The 20,988-nt window shown below is 38.6% G+C and overlaps 1 protein-coding gene across 1 annotated transcript; it reads left to right on the forward strand.

The window, feature by feature from the left end:
• Positions 1-12,327: 12,327 nt before the first annotated feature.
• On the forward strand, positions 12,328-14,973 carry LOC149402980 (uncharacterized). The gene is made up of 2 exons (XM_089608153.1): positions 12,328-13,032; positions 14,721-14,973. Exons 1-2 carry the CDS (start codon positions 12,496-12,498, stop codon positions 14,772-14,774), a joined length of 591 nt encoding a protein of 196 aa, XP_089464279.1. The 5' UTR covers positions 12,328-12,495; the 3' UTR covers positions 14,775-14,973.
• Positions 14,974-20,988: the final 6,015 nt, after the last annotated feature.

Genomic DNA, 20,988 nt, shown 5'->3' on the forward strand with positions numbered 1-20,988 from the left:
AGTGGAAAAGAAATTCGCTAAAAGAAAAGTAGTCAATACACAACAATGAACTTATATAAACGATCCATGCCTCTAGGTCTTTTTCCTATTACTACCCGTGAATTTCAACTCAAACTCCCCTTGAATATGAGATCCACTCACTTCCACTCTCAAACACTTCTCCCAAGTGTTTGGTCTTCTTCTTCTTCTTCAATCACGAAATCACAGAACCGAAACAATCATCTAACACTCAATTGATCTGGTATAGTGCTTAGAGAATTACACCACACACATCAGACAAATAGTTTCTCAGTCCACCAATCGTGGATGTCTAAGAACCCTAAATATATTATGAATGGGTCAAGACTACTAAGGGTGAAACTTTCGGCTTTGATTGTAGTCAATACACCTGGAAGTCGAATTAGGGTTTCCTTACCCATTCACGTGGAGAAGATAAATGTAGAAGGTCTTTCGGAAGCATTTTGGCGAAACACGAAACTTGCCGGAAATACAATTATGACATGGTGACCAAGATGTCTCAACATATCCTGGAGCATGTTACAAGACACCTTGCCACATAGACTTGCACTAAAAATAAGCCAACAATACACATAACCTTTGGCTATTTTTTAGGCAAGCATTTTCAGAGCAATACTCGTCAAATAAAGTCTCAGTAAAAAATAAATGGACATTCCAAACACGAGGCTTTTAGATAAAGTCAAAATAAATGACAAATTAACTACATCTTCCCATGATTGCCTAAAAAACAGACCAAATGCAAGAATAGACCAAAATAGAGGGAGGCATAAATATGATAAACACATAAGAGAGAACAGAAACAAGGCGGCAGAAAGAACACACATATCAGGAAAAAACGTAGTTTGAACACACATACCTTAAGAAGAGAGGATGATCATCACGATACATCCTTAGAACAGAGACTCAAACAAGCCAAACTATCATCAAATAACCAGAAGAAACACACCAACTACCAAGCAAGAATATCCAGATAATACACACCAAAGCGCAAATCAGATACTATGAGATAGAGAACTAGAAGAGCTATCATCATCAATACCAACATCTTCATCATCTTCACTTCCCCTTCAACATCTTCTTCACCTTCACAAACTGCTTTTCAATGAGTAAACGTCTTGATAATCTCTTTAGAGCAGAAACCTCTTGAAAAGGTGCTCTCAAAATGTCACTAGGCATGACCAAGATAGAGGGGCCACATCAAGAGTTTCACCAGCAGAGCTGACAGATCTCGCAACAGATGGCCTGACAATGTCATGAACATGGTTCCCTTCGAACAACTTGTGACTCAATGTCAGCTCTCCAGGAAAAACTCTCACATCTTCATAGTCACACAAAATGTCCTTCTTTTGAGAAAGAAAGATCCCAGAGATGAGACAGGGAGATCTTATGGGTAGCTTAAAGGCATAGGACTCAACGTGCTTGACCAGGTGCTCAAATATAAACTCTCCAAAATCAAAAGAAGAATGAGTACCTATTCGATACAAAAGGTTGGCAAGTGCAGGGGTGGCACCAGAACCACTGGAAGAAGGGGCCCAGCTTGCAATTCCGATTATGTAAAGAACATAATACTTGGTACTAAGGAAGACAGAGGGCAGAAGTCCATTCTTGGGCCATTTCTTCTCTTCATCTCCTGACAGCTCATGAACAATGGTCTTCACAGAGGACAGACAATCGATATTAATGATCCTACCACGACCAAGGTAGTCATTAATCACAACAGGAGAGATATTGAAGCAACGACCTCTCACAAACATTTTTTTTCCTAAAATCCGAGCTATCAAGCATGTTGAGATCGGAGGGCAGGTTCACAATGAACTCATTTACCAACTTGGGATAGTAGGGTCTGACCCCAATGACAGTCTTGAGAAACTATCGGTGATACAAAAATTTGCACTTAACCACATTCTCTTCAGTGTGAAGGACACATTATCCAAAAGAGCAGCAATCACGTTCTTAGGAAGCTTTTTTTCCCAGCAATGAAGCGCTTCTCTGTCTTAGGGAGTGAGGCGGCAAGATAATCTTCTTCTTCTTCCCAGATGTCGCCTAGGATGGCATCAATATCTTATCTTCCTCTACAACCCTCTTAGCATGATTCCTCTCCATGAACTTCTTCTTGTTCATACCCACTATTTCTTTCTTCTTTTCCTTCTTCTTCACTGCTGTCTCCTTACCCATATCACTATACTTCTTCTTGGTCAACAAGGAGGAAAGCACCACACCATATTCATAACCAGATTTACTATTCCTAGAGGACTTCTCATAAATAGAAGGCATAACCTTCTCAGCATCAGGGGCCTCTGCACTTCTTTTTTCAACATCCCTTTCATGTTAAGCAAGATGTTCAGAAGGAGTAGGGGTATCCTTCTCGACATCAGGATCAGCAGGCCAAACAGGGTTCTCAACAACATGATCAACCATAATATTGGACAGACCCAGAATGCCATCAATCACATCAGCACTGGGAGGATCAACGAGGTCCAAAAGAGATTCCAAGTTGTCAGAGTGTTTAGTAACACTCTCAATATCATTAACCCTAATCTCTATGTTCTCTATATCATCGGGAACATCATACCTTGTCTTTATATTCTCTTTAATACCAGCATTAGAGACATTCGATGCAGCAATAACTTGGACCATCACATGATCCTCAGTGGAGACAAGAGGAATCTCTTCTTCTTCAGTCGACGGGGTGGGGGATACAGTTACCTCGTCAGAGGAGTCGCTAGAGACAACCTTGCCGGTGATGTCTTCAATGATCAGTCCAACATTCCTCGATGCAAGTTTTCCAGAAGATTTTCATGCAAAAATATTTTCTTTGTGCGTGGGAGTCCTTCCCGAGAAATCACTTCCGGCCTTACCATCAACACTCTCCCTAGAAGTCATACCTATAACGCGAACACCATGTTTGTTTGTCTCTGTCTCCGTAACTTCTTTCGCGACACTTTTTTTTCTTCGGAGCTTTCTTCACATGGACATAAGTTCTAGCACCACTTGTTGTACCCACCATTCTTAAACCACTCAACAATCTAAGAGAGAAAAATTGAAGAGCATGATCACACAAAGTAACAAGCACAAAATTCACAACGAAAGGAAGCGTAAATTTGGGAAATTATTTCAAGCTATGAAAATTCGAAAATAGGAAACTGTATTAAACTTCCTTGAGAAATAAATTGTCTCTCGCATGAGCTGACAATATATGATGCTTAAAACGACGACATACATGAAATTGGGCTAAACATGAGAACAAGCCTAAACACAAAAGAGATACCAAGGCAAGTTTCGACAATTAGGTCAAATGGGTCAACCAGAACACAAGGCCCGTGAGAAATATACAAACATCAGAAAAACTCTGTCGTTTCGTCGAATGGGCCAACTAGAACAATGGGCCCGTGAACAAAAAAGAGAATTAAGCACATATCTATTACAAAGTTGAATGGACCAACCAGATGAATGGGCCCATGAAAAGCAACACTGGCCTAGACCCAGTAATTGCTATAAGTTCATCACAAACATCAGCAAGTTGGTTCTCTGTAGGAACATGCTCAAGACTTATCTTGTTTTCTTCCACAAGCTCACGAATGAAATAGTGGTGAATATCAATGTGCTTAGTCTTGCTATGCTGAACAAGATTCTTAGAAATATTGATGATACTCATATCGTCGCAGTACGATGTCATGACATCTGGAGGGACACCATACTCAGCAAGCATCTGTTTCATCCACGAGAGTTAAGTGCAGCTACCTCCTATAGCAATATATTCTGCCTTTGCAATGGACAGAGACACATAGTTTTGTTTATTTCTAAACCATGAGATAAGGTTATTACCATGAAAGAAACAACCACCTAAGGTGCTTTTTCTCGCTTTGGCATTTCCAGCCCAATCAGCATCACAATATCCAAATAGAGTGGAGTTGGTATCAAAAGAGTATAGAATGCCAAAATCAATAGTGCCATCAATGTTTTTATGATTCGCTTAACTTGAGTGAGGTGATTAACCTTGGGGAACGAGCATAAACTCCAACGAGAAGGTTATGTCAGGATGGCTGGTAGTGAGGTAAAGTAAGCTTCTAACCATACTTCGGTACAGACTTTGATCAACAACTCTCTTTTCATCCTTAGAGAGTTTGACATGAGTAGCAGCCGGAGTACGTTTATGAGAGACAATTTGAAGGCCAAACTTCTTCACGATGTTTTTAGCGTACTTGCTTTGAGAAATAAAGATCTCATCCTCTATTTTCTTGATCTTGAAGCTAAGGAAGTAATTTAGCTCACCCATTATGCTCATTTCATACTCAACTTGCATATGTTAGAAAAAATGTTCCACCATCTGGGCATACATTCCTCCAAATACTATGTCATCGACATATATTCGAGCAATCATAAAACTGCATCATTCCTTCTTTACAAACAAAGTCTTGTCAACTCATTTATGAACATAGCCATTCTGAACAAGAAATTATGTGAGTCTTTCATACCAAACACGAGGGGCTTACTTAAGACCATAAAGAGCTTTTCTAATCGTGTACATGTGCTTAGGATAATTTGGATAAAAAAAATCCATTAAGTTGTTCAACAAACACTTCTTCATTCAAGTACCCATTAAGAAATGAACTTTTCATATCCATCCGATACAATTTGAAGTGAAGATGACACAATATACTAAGTATAAGTCTGATGGCTTCAAGACACAACAGGGGCAAAGGTTTCATCAAAATCTATAACTTCCACCTGAGTGTAACCTTGACCAATAGGTTTTGCTTTATTTCTGGTGACATGCGTATGTTCATCGGACTTATTTTAATTAATCCACTTAGTTCCGATGATATTTACTGACTCGGATCTTGGAACAAGTTCCCAAACTTCAATTCTCTCACACTGCACAAGCTTCTCTTGTATAACACTAACCCAAAACTCATCATCAATAGCTTCATTGGTGTTCTTGGGGTCAATCTTAGAGGTGAAACACACATTAGCAGTCACCTCCCTGCAATTAACATGACCATTTCTTCGAGTATGAATACCTTCTTCTAAATTGCCAATAACACCATCGATATGATGATTTTTCAGGATCCTAGTGGAAGGACCTCTGCTCTCTGTGACCCTTTCTTCCTCTTTATCAGAGTCATGATGATCAGAGAAAAAATCTTCTCCAGAATCATTGTCTCTGGATTGTCTTAAGCATCTTTCCTGATATATGTACTATCAAGATGACTATCATCCTCATTAATAGAGCTCACAGTGACATCAGAATTATCATTGATCACTACATTAATAGACTCAATCATATATTTAGTCCGCTTATTAAAGACACGATAAACACGACTATTTCTAGAGTATCCAAGAAAAATACCTTTGTCACTATTATGAGCTTTCTTCATTGGTCACGATCAACAATGGTGTAGCAGACATATCCAAAGACATCAAAATAACGTACATTGGCCTTTCTCCTTCTCTAGATTTCATAATGAATAGTGCATGGACGAATAGTCACTCCATTATGAATATGACAAGCAGTGTTAAATGATTCAGCCCAAAAATGTAGAGGAATGTGTTTAGCAAATATCATAACTCTTGCTATTTCTTGAAGCGTTCAATTCTTTCTCTCCACAATCTCATTTTGCTGAGGAGTAATGGGAGCAGAAAATTCATGAGAGATACCTTCAGAGTTACAAAAATTAGAGAAGCTCGAGTTCTCAAATTCTCTTCCATGATCACTACTAAATCCTGACAACCTTCCCGATTTTTCACCATATTTCTTCTCTCCAAGACTTTCCACTTGCATTGGACCCATGGGATCCATGTGGAGAAGCTCCAAAACACGAGACGTAGTAAGATGTTGCATCATCTTATGTGGCATCTTGACTTGTTCTCCGACTTGGTAGCCACCACATATTTTTCATTGCTCAATCTTGATCTCAGGTATGCCAACAATAGTATTCTCAGTTATGATCTTCTTATGCCTCTCAAATTAAGATGGTCCAGTTTTTTATGCCACAGCTTAGCTTCCTCAGTCTTAGAGATGAGACAAGGTTGACTTTGAGAATCTTCAGTGGATCGGATTCCCTTCATAAGCTCAACCTGTTGCTTGTCACACACAATACACTACCCACGAGTAAAGTTAACAATCAAGTCTTGATCACAAAGTTGACTAATACTGATAAGATTGGCTGGAAGACAATCAACTACTAAAACATCTTTCAAACAAGGGAGACAATGGTAATTGAACTGGCCTTTACCACCATCGCCAACGGTGACATGGCAATTAGCCTTAAAGTAAGGCTTCAAATTGGTCAAATAGCTTTTTACACCAGTCATGTGGGAGGATCACCCACTATCAAAATACCAGTCTTTCATGGATGAAGCACGAAGAGAAATGTATGCAATGTTAGCCCAATAATCAGCTTTAACCCTCCGAACTTTGTGGTTCTTAGGAGGCTGAGCAAACTGATGTCTATGGGAGAATTGAGGTCGATGAACATTCCTTCCATATAGACGCGAATATGACCATGACGACCACAATAGTAACAGATCCAACGAGATCCATTGACAAGAGACCTCGTTGATCAAGTAACAGGTTGATGATGAAAGTTTTGTTGATGCATGTCAAAGCCAAATGTCTGAGACATCTTGAGAGGCATTTGTCCATTTCTCTTCTGAGTGGGAGGAACAAAAGTGGTTTTGGAACTTGAAGCCCTATGCACCCAGCCTTTTCATGTTTTTTTGCAGGCTTTCCAGTGGTGAGAATATGTACAAGATTATACGTGTCAGAGTTCAACATCCTAACGGACTTGGTCATCTTCTCGAGTTAACACGGCTCACTTCACACTTCAACTCAACAATTGTTCCAGAAACCTGGTCTTGTCCGAGTGAGTCAATCATCCCCGTTTGATTCTCCAGAACTTGTGATTCTTCATTCCACTTATAGTAAAGACCTTTGAAGGCATCTGCAAGAACTTCAACATGAAGCTCCTCCTCTTCCTCCTCCTCCTCATCATCATCATCAGCAGGAATATGTGGAAAAACAGGATTTGAGGCACTAGCAACAATAGTGGAGTCATCAGACACATTATTAGTGATAGATGCGATAAATGCAACAAAATTGTTTATCTGATCAGACTCACTTTCGTCAAACTCATCATCAGAAAAGGTAGCATTGTAACCTCTTTTCTGCTTTCTCATAAAAGTTGAACATTGTCTTTGAATATGCATATACCTTTCACATTCGCGGCACTAAATTCCTTTAGATCTGTCGGAATTGTTAGAGTTGAATTTATCACTATCACGAACATTTCTCTGAGAATTTTCTCCTTTCTGTTATCGTTGTTGAGGTTGATTGTCTCTGACAACAGGCGAGACATTATTTGCAGACATCTTGTCAAGTCTCCTCATTACTCTATTATAGTTCTTGGCAAGCATAGCAATAGTGTCGTTAACATCATCATCAATTTCTTAATAAACTTGCTCCTTCTACTCAGATGTAGAATTCTTAAGAGCCAAACCATTACTCTTCTTCTCAGGTTTGGAAAGAGACAACTCATAGGTCATGAAAGACCCAATTAAATCATCAACTTTCATCTGATAGAGATCATTAGCAATGTTACGGATGCGCACACTGAACTCAGCAATGGTCTCTTCCTCAACCATATTCATGGTCTCAAATTTAGTGGTGAGAAGCTGGAGTACACACTTTGGAAGTTCCTATTACGGGCAACTTCAAGAATCTCTCATGCCTCTTTGGCACTATTACATGTGTTTATAATATAAATTTTTTTCCAGCTCCGTTGTAAATAACATTAAGGGCATGACAGTTACCGAGGGCAGCTTCTTCTTCTGCAGCATCCTAGTCCTTCTAAGCTTCACTGGACACGACCACACCCTTATCATCTTTGACGGTAGGAAAAGACCAACCATTGATAACAGCTTTCCACGTCTTGCTGTCAACTGACTTAAAAAGGCACACATCCTTGTTTTTCAGCACCCATAATTCATCCCATAAAAAAACCGGTGGACGAGTAACAGATCTGCCTTCCCTAGTATCCATCAGAAACCGAAATGGTCAACAACACAAGGAGCACACCCAAAGATCTGTGTGCCCACTCTGATACCAATTGAAATTTTGTTTAGTCAGAGATCAAATGTCGCGCACAATCACTAGTACAAAAAAGACCTTTGGGTGCGACTTTTTTCGCACCCAAAAGTCAATTTTCGCACCCAAAGATATCTTTGGGTGCGACTTTTCCGCACCGAAAAGTCCGCATCTAAAAGTCTTGGGTGCGACATTTAGGTGCGACTTTCCGCACCTAAAATGTCACCAAAATTCATGGGAAAGGCGGGTGCTTTAGACGTCACTCTATTATAAAGTGACTTTAAATCTTTGAAAAAACGTAATTATTATCAATGCTTTAGTTGTCACCTGATTTAAAAGTGACTTCGATTCTTAATTTATTTATAAAATAAAAAGCAATTAAATACATTCAGCCTCAAACTTTGAAACACATACTCAACATACGTATGAACAAGAGATCTCAACCTCAAACTTTTTTAATATCATATCCAATCCTACAAATCATATAAAAAGTAAAATACAAAGAGCACACCAGAACATAAGACAACTAGTGGTAGAAACAGAAAGACAAAATTCTCAAACAGACCCATAAGTTAAAGGATTTTTCTCAACCTGGTGATATCGTCCCAATTGTGACCGACCACTTTGGAGCCGGTTTGGCGAGCCACATCTTCTACCTCGCTCAACCTTCTCCAAAGAATCGAGACTTCATGCCCGAGTTTGGACCCTTCTGGCGAGTCGATATTGTAAACCACCAGTGCTAGTTCCAAGCTTTTCTAAGCCAATATTTATTCCATGCTTTTGAGCATAATTTCAATCTGAGAACACTCCAAATCACCAACAATCTCAGAATTCGAAAAGCCCCAACATTCACGTTCATACACCCTAACTTCTAATTTTCGGCCAAAAAAAATATCAACAAAGGAATCCAACCAACAATTTCCATTCACAAATCTGAGTAACAAACATCACAACCGAGATTAAACAATCATCAAAAGCCAATCAATTTCACCAATCCAACTCGGAATCCAAAAAGCCCTAAAAATCAATTAAACTCTAATCTCCAAAATTAAATTCGGATTTGGTTTTTCTTACCCAATTCTCGTAATTTTCAGCCTCCTTGGTATGTCCTCTCACTTTCCCGGCATTTCTTTCTCGGCCGGTGTCCTCGGTGGCTCGCGGCGTCCTCGTCTTCTCGGCCGCGCGCGCGCTCAAGATGGTTTCGGGTCTCGGTGGCTTGCTGTTGGCCGAGCTTCCTCTTCCTCCGTGAGCTCACCCTCGTCGCTCACTCCTTCTCTCGGCTCTCTCTCTCCTTCTCTCGGCTCTCTCTCTCCTTCTCTCGGTCTCTCTCTTTCCCTTTCTCTCTTCTTTCTTTTCTTTCTTACATTTCCTTTCTTTCTTTCTTTTCTTTTCTTTTCTTCTTTTTTTTTCCTTTCCCGTTTCTTTATTTCTCACGTGCTGGTGAAAACAAATAGAAGCTAATGGGATAGACTTTGCAGAGTAAGCTAAAAAGAGGGAACAAAATTTTAGAAGTGAAATAAGAGGGAATAAAATCCCGCTAAATTTTTAGACCAAATGTTTTAGACTTTTGGGTGTGACTTTGTCGCACCCAAAGGTATGATGAACTTTTGGGTGCGACTTTTCGCACCCAAATTTAAAAAAATCAGCGAAATTTTTTGTGCGACTTCAGTGACTTTTGGGTGCGAAAAGTTGCACCCGAAAGTAATTTTTGGTGCGACTTTTAAGTGCGAAAAGTCGCACCCAAAAGTCATCCGCACCGAAAAACTGTATTTGTAGTAGTGAATGTAGATTCAATGTATGCGACAATTTGTTCTGATGCAAAGATGAATAATCGAAAGACAATGCGTAAAAGAAAATGACACAAAAAATGGTAACTCAGTTCGATGCAACGCCGTCTACTCTTGGGGGTAGTGTGCCCAGTGGAAAGGAAATCCACTAAACAAAAAGTAGTCAATACTACAACAATGGACTTGTATGGACTATCCCCGTTTCAAGGCCTTTTTTCTATTACTACCCGTGAATTCCCACTCAACCTCCTCCTGAATCTGAGATCCTCTCAATTCCACTCTTAAACACTTCTCCCAAGTGTTGGATCTTATTTTTCTTCAACGCTCGTGAACACTTTAATCACGAAATCACATAACCCAAACAATCATCTAACACTCAATAGATCTGGTATAGTGTTTAGAGAATTACACCACACACATAGACAGATAGTTTCTCAGTCTGTCAGTCGTGCATGTCTAAGAACCCTAAATGTATTATGAATAGGTCAAGACTACTAAGGGTGAAACCTTCGGCTTTTATAGTAGTCAACACATATGGAAGTCGAATTAGGGTTTCCTTACCCATTCATGTAGAGAAGATAAATGTAGAAGGTCTTCCGCGAATCATTCTGGCAAAACAGAAAAGTTTCAAAAAATACAATTATGCACACAGTGACCAAGATGTCTCAACATATTTTGGAGCATGTTGCAAGTTATCTTGCCACACAGACTTGCACTAAAAAATAAGCCAACAACACACGTAACAACAAAAAAGATAAACAAACTCATAATATGTTTATTTACATTTGGATACTTGGTTAAATTTATGGTCGCCACCGATTAATCACTAGAAATAGATTCAAAACAAGAACTAATTTGTTAGCATGACTAGAGATGGGTTTTATTTCAATGCTGAGAATTTTTCACGTACTAATTCTACTCTTGATTTGATGGATTGGTATTAGCATGATATTAAAATTCATGTAGTTATGTTAGAATAAGAACATTAACTTGATGGTTTAACCTGAGCTGAAGACCAACAAAAATGAACCTGTAGACTATCTAAATAGCTATGAAGGAGTTGATTTTTTTTAATCTACAAGTCGATAGGTAGAATTACGCGTTTTATCTTACGAAACGGGTAGACAAGTTATTTGTGGCAAATATGGGGTTTGTAGCTACGACAATCTCTGAAATTTTGAAGCTATTATTTGATGTCACAAAATACCTTTCACAATCTACGAAGCCGTGACATCGTCTCACGCCATTCACACCTTGTACAAGATGAACATTACAATTCGATTGTACAGCCGCTATGCATTAGGTATGAAAAACACTACTTCTTTCCTCTACATGTGTTATATTATTGTTGCATATTTATCATCCAAATAAATATCCAGCACCAATTATACAAGGGGTGAAGTCCCTTACATTGAATAGTCGTCTAAACCATCACGAGTTTTTTCAGTGTGCGTTGTCTTCACGCACACATATCCTGCAAAACCTTGTCTAAAGGTCACTCATCTTGAGACAACTACTTCAGACCCAACACGTTTAAGTTTAAATTTGGAGTTTCAAGTGATGACCTTCCCAAAATCTTGTTGGTATACGTAATACCCATCAATTCATTAAGCCACTTTTAGCTATGTAGTCTCATATTTATACAATCTCAAAATTGTTACACTTAATCTTCACGATGATGATAAAAAAGTGATCGTCACATAGAATAATCGACGACAATATTGGCGGCTTAGGCTAATCAAAATGTCAAATTAATTATATGAAATTACAACAATCTTGTTGAATTATTCAACTCATGGAGCATCAATATTTGATATTAAGACTTGGTTTAAAATATACTGCTTTTGAAGAAATCACTAATCATCTATATATATATATATATAACCCATTTCATTCTGATTTTTTTAATAGAAAAATTAAAAAGCAATCGGTGGATGAAGTCACGCCACGACATTAAACTACTACGGTCAACATGGCTTCGCTTCATTTAATTAGTCGAATAAATATAAAGGATGAACTTTAGGAAAGTGCTCGAATATATTGATTCCACCATAAAAATAGGGTGATTTAGATAAATAGTAATTGAAATAATTATATGACTAAATATAAATTGTTTGTATAAATCATCGAAAGTTTAAATAAATAATGTCAACCATTTATACAATATAAATACTAATTTATTAAAAATTTGAAATTTTTAATTATAAAACTAAGTAATTTCAATAGACTATTTTACCTAAATTAGAATAAAATTTAGGAAATAGCAAAAAAAAAAAAAAAAAAAGATTAGGAAGGTGCACGAATATATTGATTCCACCCGAAAATTAAGGTTGATTGTAAAATGAATAAGCAAAAAAGTTAAAAAAAAAAAAAAAAATATATATATATATATATATATATATATATATATATATAGTAATTACTAGTTTTAAACTAAAATTAAATAAAAGAAGAAAGAAAAGGAAATGGCCTTTGGGGTTTAGGGGTTTAAGAAGAGAAGAAACCGAACCTATAATCTGCTTCTGCTCCAAGTCACTGATCCGCAGCCGACTCTTGAAGCTCCAATTCGTCCAAATCACCGATCTCAGACCCTAACAATCGAAAATGTCCGCTACAGAAGAACATACCTCTGAGCCCAAAACCCTAGACGAATCGTCTCAGCCTCTGGATCGCCCAACCGAAGCGAAATCCGTCGGCGAGGAAGACCCACAAAAGTCAGTACAAGATCCGAATTCCTCAGCGAAGGTCTCTGAAACCGGAGGAGAAGGAGAATCCAAGGAAAACAAAGAAGAAGATGATGAAGAAGAAGAAGAAGGAGAGTGCGGATTCTGCTTGTTCATGAAAGCCGGTGGTTGCAAAGAGAGCTTCACCTCCTGGGAAAAATGCATCGAAGAAGCCGAGAAGAACAAGGAAGACATCGTCGAGAAGTGCTTTGAGGTCACCGGAGTTCTGAAGAAGTGCATGGAGGCTCACTCCGATTACTACGAGCCAGTCCTTAGGGCAGAGAAAGCCGCCGAGGCCGAGGCAGTCAAGGAGTTGGAGAAAGAATCGGCGGAGGCGGCGGAGAAAGCAGCGGCGGTGGAGAAAGCGGCGGAGGCTGCAGCGGCGGAGAACCCGGCGCCGGTGTCGGCGGAGAAAGAGGTTCAGAATTCCGATTGATAACTCAATTTGATTGGTTGAATTAATTTTTATTTTTTCGCTGTTAAATTCGATACAGATTTAGTGCTCTTACATTGTTGATGAATTTTTTTTATTACCGGCTTTAGGAAGAGCAAAAAAATTATGCTTTTGTTTTGTTGATGTGAACGAATTTTAGACTAGCAGGCTTTGTTTTGAGGCCAATAGAAAGAAAATAAGGTTGAAAGATTTTGATGTCTGTAGTTCCTTTGGATCTACAATTGACAATTCATAATTTAAAACCCTTGAGGTTTCCTTTTTTTAGTGCTAAGCATAATCATATGACATGTTTTATGCTGTTGAAATCTTGTGTTTTGATATGTGTTGTCACTGTTTCTTGTTATTCAGTCTATTTGAAGAGCTTTGAGATTGTTTTTAGGACTTCAGATGTAAGATAAATAAAATAAGAAGCGGTTAAGTTAGGGGCTAATATAGAACACTTAGAAGTTAGCTAGCCTATTGATAGCGTAAGTCTCTGGTCTGACATCGAATTTCCACAAAAGGCTCTACTTAAAGAGATTCGTTTTCGCATTTTGTTATTCGGGCAATTCATGGTATGGTCGATAATGAGTGGGACCCAAAATTTTCTTTCGGCTGTACTCTCCGTATTCCGTGCAAATTAGTGCCGTCGATAGTCGAAGAGTTTAAAAGTGATTAGATTCTGGTTTTTATACGGAGTCGTTTTCAGTCGAATCTATGTCCCAGGAGCTCGCTGATCATTCAGGCCAGTCTTTCCAGTTTTGGAATTTGATTTAGAAAGCCGAAGTTTCACTCAAAATTCAGTTTTTTTGCTTTTGGGTGTCTTCTAATCCTTAATAGAATCAATACGGCTGGTAATGCTTTCGAGATATCCAAGGAAGAATACCCATTTCTCACCCTCTTCCCAAACTTATGTGTTTTATGCTCTAATGCCTACGAAACCAAGAGGAACAAACCTCTTTGGCACTCTGTTTTTAATTCCTGATTTAAGCGACCTCTTTCGATATTGATCTGGCGCTTTATAGTTTGTACTTTGCGTTGGACTATCCAAAGTTTTTCTTTTCGTCACTCCTTTTAATCTTATTTTGATAAGGGGGAATAGTAGAGAAGAGGATCATGAAATTGGTATGAGAGAATAGTGGAAAAAGTAGAGAAGATGATCATATCATCAATGAAATTCCTTTCTTTTCTCTTTATTCCATAAATACAAAATATTTTAGTTTGTATCAATTTCTGTTGTCTCTGGTGTCTCTCTGGCTTAACTTTCGAGATTCCTAGTGAGAGAACACAAACCTCTCGAAAGTCTGATATCCATCACTATAACTCCTTTTTAGTCATACAAAATATATTAGTTCATACGGCGCTGTTGAACAACCGAACCTCGTTTCAATTAGGAGTGTTTCGCATTTCCCTCCATGAGCGAATAGATTAAGAAATAGAGTGTGTAATAGCAAGGTTTTGCATACAAACTAATAGTTTAAGAGTGTTTCATACAGCGATGTTGAACAAACGAATCTCGTATCAATTAAGAGTGTTTCACTTCCCCTTTCCCTCCATGAGCGAATATATTATGAAATAGAGTGTTCGATAGCTAGGTTTTGCAGTTTATAATCTACATATTGGCATGAATTCCTTGATGTTGATTTAACATGTTTGTGTTTGATCTATTGCAGCTACATTTTCGTTGTAAAGCTACTGAACTTGTCGGGGTTGTGTGGTCTTTTTAACGGGTTATTTTGTACTGATCTGATCTAATGGCTGTACTTGTTACTTGTTAGAATCTATATCTTCTTCAATAGTTCAATTCCCCCAAAAATAAAAAAAGGAACACACTTTCAAGCGTTATTTTCTGATAATCTTGTAAGCTTTAGACTTCCAAAGACATGTATCTGAATTTGTAAGTCTCTGATATGAGTATGATCTATGATAGTTGCTTCGACGAAGTCTCAGTGAGCGGAGACTCAATCTCATAATATATACAGTTAATTTTGTAGTAATTTAATGGAAAAATAAAAATAAACATTCACATTCTCCGGCTACCGTGGGCTTCACACAACATAACTGATCAATCTTCCTCATTCGCACACCTCTGTTGAATATTTCTCTTGCAATTCCCTGACATAAGATTCGGAAATTACCCAAGCAAATTGTTGACAAAACTCTAAAATGAGATGACATTATTTCCCCTTTGACTTTATCGTATTTCTCCTTTAGTACTTTGAAGGGTATTTTTTTCATAGCGCGTAGTTATGAGTTTGCATTGTCGTCACTTCCTCGGATATTTCCAGTAAACGACTTGAAATATTTGGCACGCTTCTCTATTCTATCAACGGCATTGATTACAAGTAGGAACGACTTATTTTTACTCCTGTTTCATAGCTGGTATAGTATTCCGGTCAAGTCAAATGACCAGATGATAAGCTAATGATGAAACTAGCCACGTGCGAGCATAAAAGGATAATTCTGGTGTGTAATTAATATGAAGTTTAAAAGTAAAAAAGAGATAAAGAGATGTGCGGAATTGATATTTTCTCATTAGCATCGGACGTGTATTTATACACATTACAAGGAAAGGAAAATAAACAAATAAGGAAACCTAATCCTACTATACAAGGAAACAAATAATCAGCTGTTGACAACTAAGGACAGCTAAGAAAAACGTGTACAGCTAAGGGAATTAATCTCACACACTAATCAGCTCTAACTAACAAGGAGAAAAATAAAGTCCATCTAACAATCAACCTAATGGGCCTTTTAACAATGTTACACGTTAATTAGACTATTCTGGAGAGTATACACGGAATTAACATAATACTTTAACACTCCCCCTCAAGTTGGTGCAAAGATATCTATCATGCCCAACTTGCTTAAAAAGTCTTCAAACTTTGTCTTGTAAAGCCCTTTGGTGAGAACATCTGCTAGCTGCTCTGATGTTGGAACGAATGGCATGCAAATTTCCCCCATTTCTAGCTTCTCTTTGATAAAGTGACGATCTATCTCCACGTGCTTTGTCCGGTCATGTTGAACCGGATTGTTGGCGATGCTGATGGCAGACTTGTTATCACAAAACAGCTTCATGGGAGCTGTGAACTTAACCCGGAGCTCATTTAAGATGCCTCGGATCCAAATGATCTCACAAATACCTTGCGCCATAGCTCGGAACTCTGCCTCTGCACTACTTCTAGACACAACAGCTTGCTTCTTACTTCTCCACGTCACAAGATTACCCCAAACAAAGGTACAATAGGCCGAGGTTGATCGCCGGTCATCTGAACACCCGGCATAGTCAGCATCTGTGAACACTTCAATCTGCCTCCCATCATCCTTCTTGAATAAAACTCCTTTTCCCGGACTTCCTTTGAGGTAGTGTAGAATGCGATACACAGCCTCTAAATGATTCTTGGATGGAATGTGCATGTGTTGACTTACAAGGCTCACTGCAAATGCAATGTCTGGCCGTGTGTGAGCCAAGTAAATCAATTTCCCAACCAGCCTTTGATACCTTTTCTTGTCTGCCGGATCCTCATCATCATTTGTCGTTGTGAGCTTATGATTTGGATCAATTGGAGTAGAGGTAGGTCAGCAGCCGAGTAGACCTGTTTCCTTGAGTAGATCGAGCACGTACTTTCGTTGTGAGATTGCAATCCCCTTTGAGGACCTGGCCACTTCCATACCTAGAAAGTATTTGAGACTTCCTAGGTCTTTCACTTCAAATTGTTGAGCTAGGAATCTTGTCAACTTGCTGAGTTCAGCCTCATCATCACCTGTCATCACAATGTCATCCACATAAACAATCAATATGGCGAGTTTACCATTTAGAGAATGTTTGTAGAACATGGTATGATCACTGTGGGCTTGCGTGTATTGCTGATCCTTCATCGCCTTAGTAAATCTGCCAAACCAAGCTCGTGGAGATTGCTTGAGTCCATACAGTGCCTTCTTAAGAAAGCACACTTTCCCATTGGCCGTGTGATCAAATCCCGGAGGTGGCTGCATAAAGACTTCTTCCTCTAGTTCTCCGTTGAGGAAGGCATTCTTGACGTCAAATTGTCGTAGTGGCCAGTCAAGATGCACGGCAAGAGAGAGTAAGACTCTGACGGTGTTTAGCTATGCAACCGGAGCAAAGGTCTCCTCGTAATCCAGCCCATAGGTTTGAGTGAACCCACGAGCAACCAGCCTTGCTTTGTACCTGTCAATTTCTCCCTCGGCATTATACTTGATAGTAAATATCCATTTGCAATCAATTGTTCTTTTTCCTGCAGGCAACACAGTCAGTTCCCAAGTCTCATTCTTTTTTAAAGCTCTCATTTCCTCTAAAACAGCCTCTTTCCACTTAGGAATACTTAGAGCTTCATAAATAGAACTAGGTATCTCATCAATCAACAAATTTGTGGTAAAGGCTCTAAAGGCAGGAGACACATTTTTATATGAGACATAATTAGACAAGGGGTACATGGGAAACTTCTCGGCTTGTCTAGTGGTGCAATTTCTGGTTCCTTTTCTAAGGGCAATTGGCTCATCTAGAATTTCAAGTGTACCTATACTCTCGGCTGACTCATCAAGAATGGGTGAATTTGAGATGAAAGGAGAAGAATTACCTTGATCCGTGTTTGGTTATGATGATGACAGTGCTGGAGTTTCAACTTCACTTTCTGATTGCACTCTTGAGTTAACACGGAAATCAGATATTGGTTCCTCATTTGAATCAGTTCCATTTTCATTATATGATGACATTTCATTTTGATCATTTGGAGCATTTGGGACATTTTGTACACGACTAGAAATATTAGGCAGATCCAAAATAGGCAGAGAATGATTTAAATCCCAAAAACACTCTTCAATATTATTCTCCCCCTGAAGAGGGATTTTGTCAAAAAAAGGTTGGTTTTCAAAAAATGTGACATCCATACTTACAGAGAATTTACCCGAGCTAGGGTCATAACATTTAAAACCTTTTTGAGTTGGTGAAAAACCAAGAAAAATGCATTTAATTGCTCTAGGATCCAATTTTCCTCTAGCATGATCATGAACGTGTACAAAGGCAGTACACCCAAAGATTTTAGGATTTAGATGTGTGAAACATTTGTTCTCCGGAAAAAAAAAATTAAGTGTAGAAATGGGAGTTTTATAGCTAAGGATTTTGCTTGGCATTCTATTAATTAGATATGTAGCAGTTAACAAAGCTTCTCCCCAAAAACGTTTTGGAACATTCATAGAAAACATTATAGCTCGAGTAACTTCAAGTAGATGTCTATTTTTCCTTTCGGCAACTCCATTCTGTTGAGGTGTATAAACACAAGAACTCTGATGGATTATGCTTTTTTCATTTAAAAACTCACCAAGGATTTTGTTAAAATATTCTCTACCATTATCAGTTCTCAAAATCTGAATACGGCTATCAAATTGAGTTTCAACCATTTTGTAAAAAATTTTGAAAGTGTTTTCAGCCTTAGATTTATCCTTTAAAAGGTATATCCACGTGTTTCTAGTGTGATCATCAATAAAGGTAATGAACCAGCGAGTGTTGGTTAAAGATTTTACACGAGATGGCCCCCAAATATCACTATGAATTAAAGCAAAAGGTTTAGAAGATGTATATTTCAAAGTAGGAAAATGAGACCTTTTATGTTTTGCCAATTGACAGATTTCACATTGCAAAAAATCAATATTCTTATTATGAAACATAGAGGGAAACAAATGCTTTAAATAACCAAAACTTGGATGTCCCAAACGAAAATGCCACAACATAATGTCATCAGATACGGAAAATAAACTAGAACAAAGAGGTTTCTGAATTTGTTTACTCAAGGTGGTCTCGGATGTGAAGTAGTAGAGCCCTCCATTTTCTTCAGCACTGCCAATCATCTTCCCCGAACTTAGATCCTGAAAATTACAACCAGAAGGAATAAAAGTGAGTTTGCATTGTGAATCAGTTGTCAATTTATGAACGGATAAGAGGTTATAGGCAAGTTTAGGAACATGGAGAACATTAGAAAGAGTAATGGATGGTGATAAAATAATTGAACCTTTCCCAGCGATGACTGAAAGAGATCCATCTGCAATTTTCACTTTTTCATGACCAGAACAAGGATAATATGTATGGAAAAGATATGATGAGTCAGTCATGTGGTTTGTAGCACCAGAATCTAAAATCCAAGGATTGGAGTTTTCTAAGGTTGTTTTAAGGGCTGCTACATGAATACCTTTTTTAGCTAAGGTTGATGTTGATTGATGAGAGGACCACATCTTAAGCATTTGCTCTAAATCTCCTTTAGTGAAAGAAGACTGATCTTGAGTTGATGAAGAGGCTCTAGGGCTGCTTGGCTGAGACTTGGGTGCCGTGGACTGAGAGGCTTGAAAGGCACCCTTGTTGTTGTTGTTGAAGGGCTGTGGAAGATCATCAGGTTTGCCGTGAAGATTCCAGCACTTTGCTTTGATGTGCCCTATCTTTTTGCAGTACTCACAAGTTGAAGCATTGTTGTTGTAGCGGCCAAAGGAATTTCTTGGGTTCCGGTTGTTGTTGTTGTTATTGTTGTTGTTGTAATTAGGCTTGGAAGACACCATTGCACTCGTTTCTGAATGTGTTGGTGCAGCCTCATTCTTTCCGGATCCCAGCATGACTTGGCGACGAGTTTCCTCTCTCCGGACTTCCGAAAAAACCTCCCGGGTGCTTTGGAGAGGGTCTCGGCCAAGAATCCTTCCTCTGACTTCATCAAGATCTGCATTCAAGCCAACCAAAAATTTAAAAACTCTTCCTTTCTCCACGAGCTTCTGGTACAAGGCGCTGTCCTTTGGGCAGCTCCACTCGTGGTTGCAATAAAGGTCTTCCTCTTGCCAAAGCATCTTCAGGTCAGTGTACTACTTTGTCACTGACTTCTCGCCTTGTCTAGCCTTGCTCAATTGAGTTTCTATCTCAAAGAGTGTGCCAACGTTGCCAAGATCAGAGTACGTCTCTCTAACCGCCGTCCAGATGTCACTTGCTGTAGGAAGAAAAAGATACGTCCTCCCTAGACCTGCATCCATAGAATTAATGAGCCATGACATAATCATGGAATTTTCAGCCTCCCAAACGCCATATTTGGCTGCATCTTCCTTCACGTCTGGTTTGGTTGTGATTCCAGACAAATAGCCAAATTTGTCTCTCCCTTGAACGAAGAGTTTGACTGATTGAGACCACTCCATGAAGTTACTCCCATTCAATTTATGGGAAGTGATGGAATGAGAAGAATTGTCAGCTGAGATAATAGGATTAATCCCAGGTTGAGAAGAAGAAGAATTTCCAGTAAAACTGGTATTATTGGACTCGGCCATGGTGTATGATCACGAGTACCTATATGTGTTTTAGGGTTTTGTGTAGCTCTAATACCATAAAAGTAAAAAAGAGATAAAGAGATGTGCGGAATTGATATTTTCTCATTAGCATCAGACGTGTATTTATACACATTACAAGGAAAGAGAAATAAACAAATAAGGAAACCTAATCCTACTATACAAGGAAACAAATAATCAGCTGTTGACAACTAAGGGCAGCTAAGAAAAACGTGTACAGCTAAGGGAATTAATCCCACACACTAATCAGCTCTAACTAACAAGGAGAAAAATAAAGTTCATCTAACAATCAACCTAATGGGCCTTTTAACAATGTTACACGTTAATTAGACTATTCCGGAGAGTATACACGGAATTAACATAATACTTTAACAAAGTTTAAGTACGCGGTTCTTTATTATTAGTCCACTCCTGTGATTTTCTCATGTCAGGCCATAAATTGCGACCTCGTGTTACTTGTGTAACAATCATACGACCCCTAAATTCTACAACACTGTTTTCTTTTCAGTCCTGATGCAAATTATAATTAAATTTTCTTTTTGTTAATTACTGGTTGGGTGAGAGATATTTATCAGACGCAATTTCAATGGGATTCTTGGAGCCCATAGTTGG

The sequence above is a fragment of the Urtica dioica genome, chromosome 3 (assembly GCF_054948205.1).
Source record: "Urtica dioica subsp. dioica isolate 48M chromosome 3, U.dioica_male_clone48M_v1_H2, whole genome shotgun sequence".
NCBI lineage: Eukaryota > Viridiplantae > Streptophyta > Magnoliopsida > Rosales > Urticaceae > Urtica > Urtica dioica.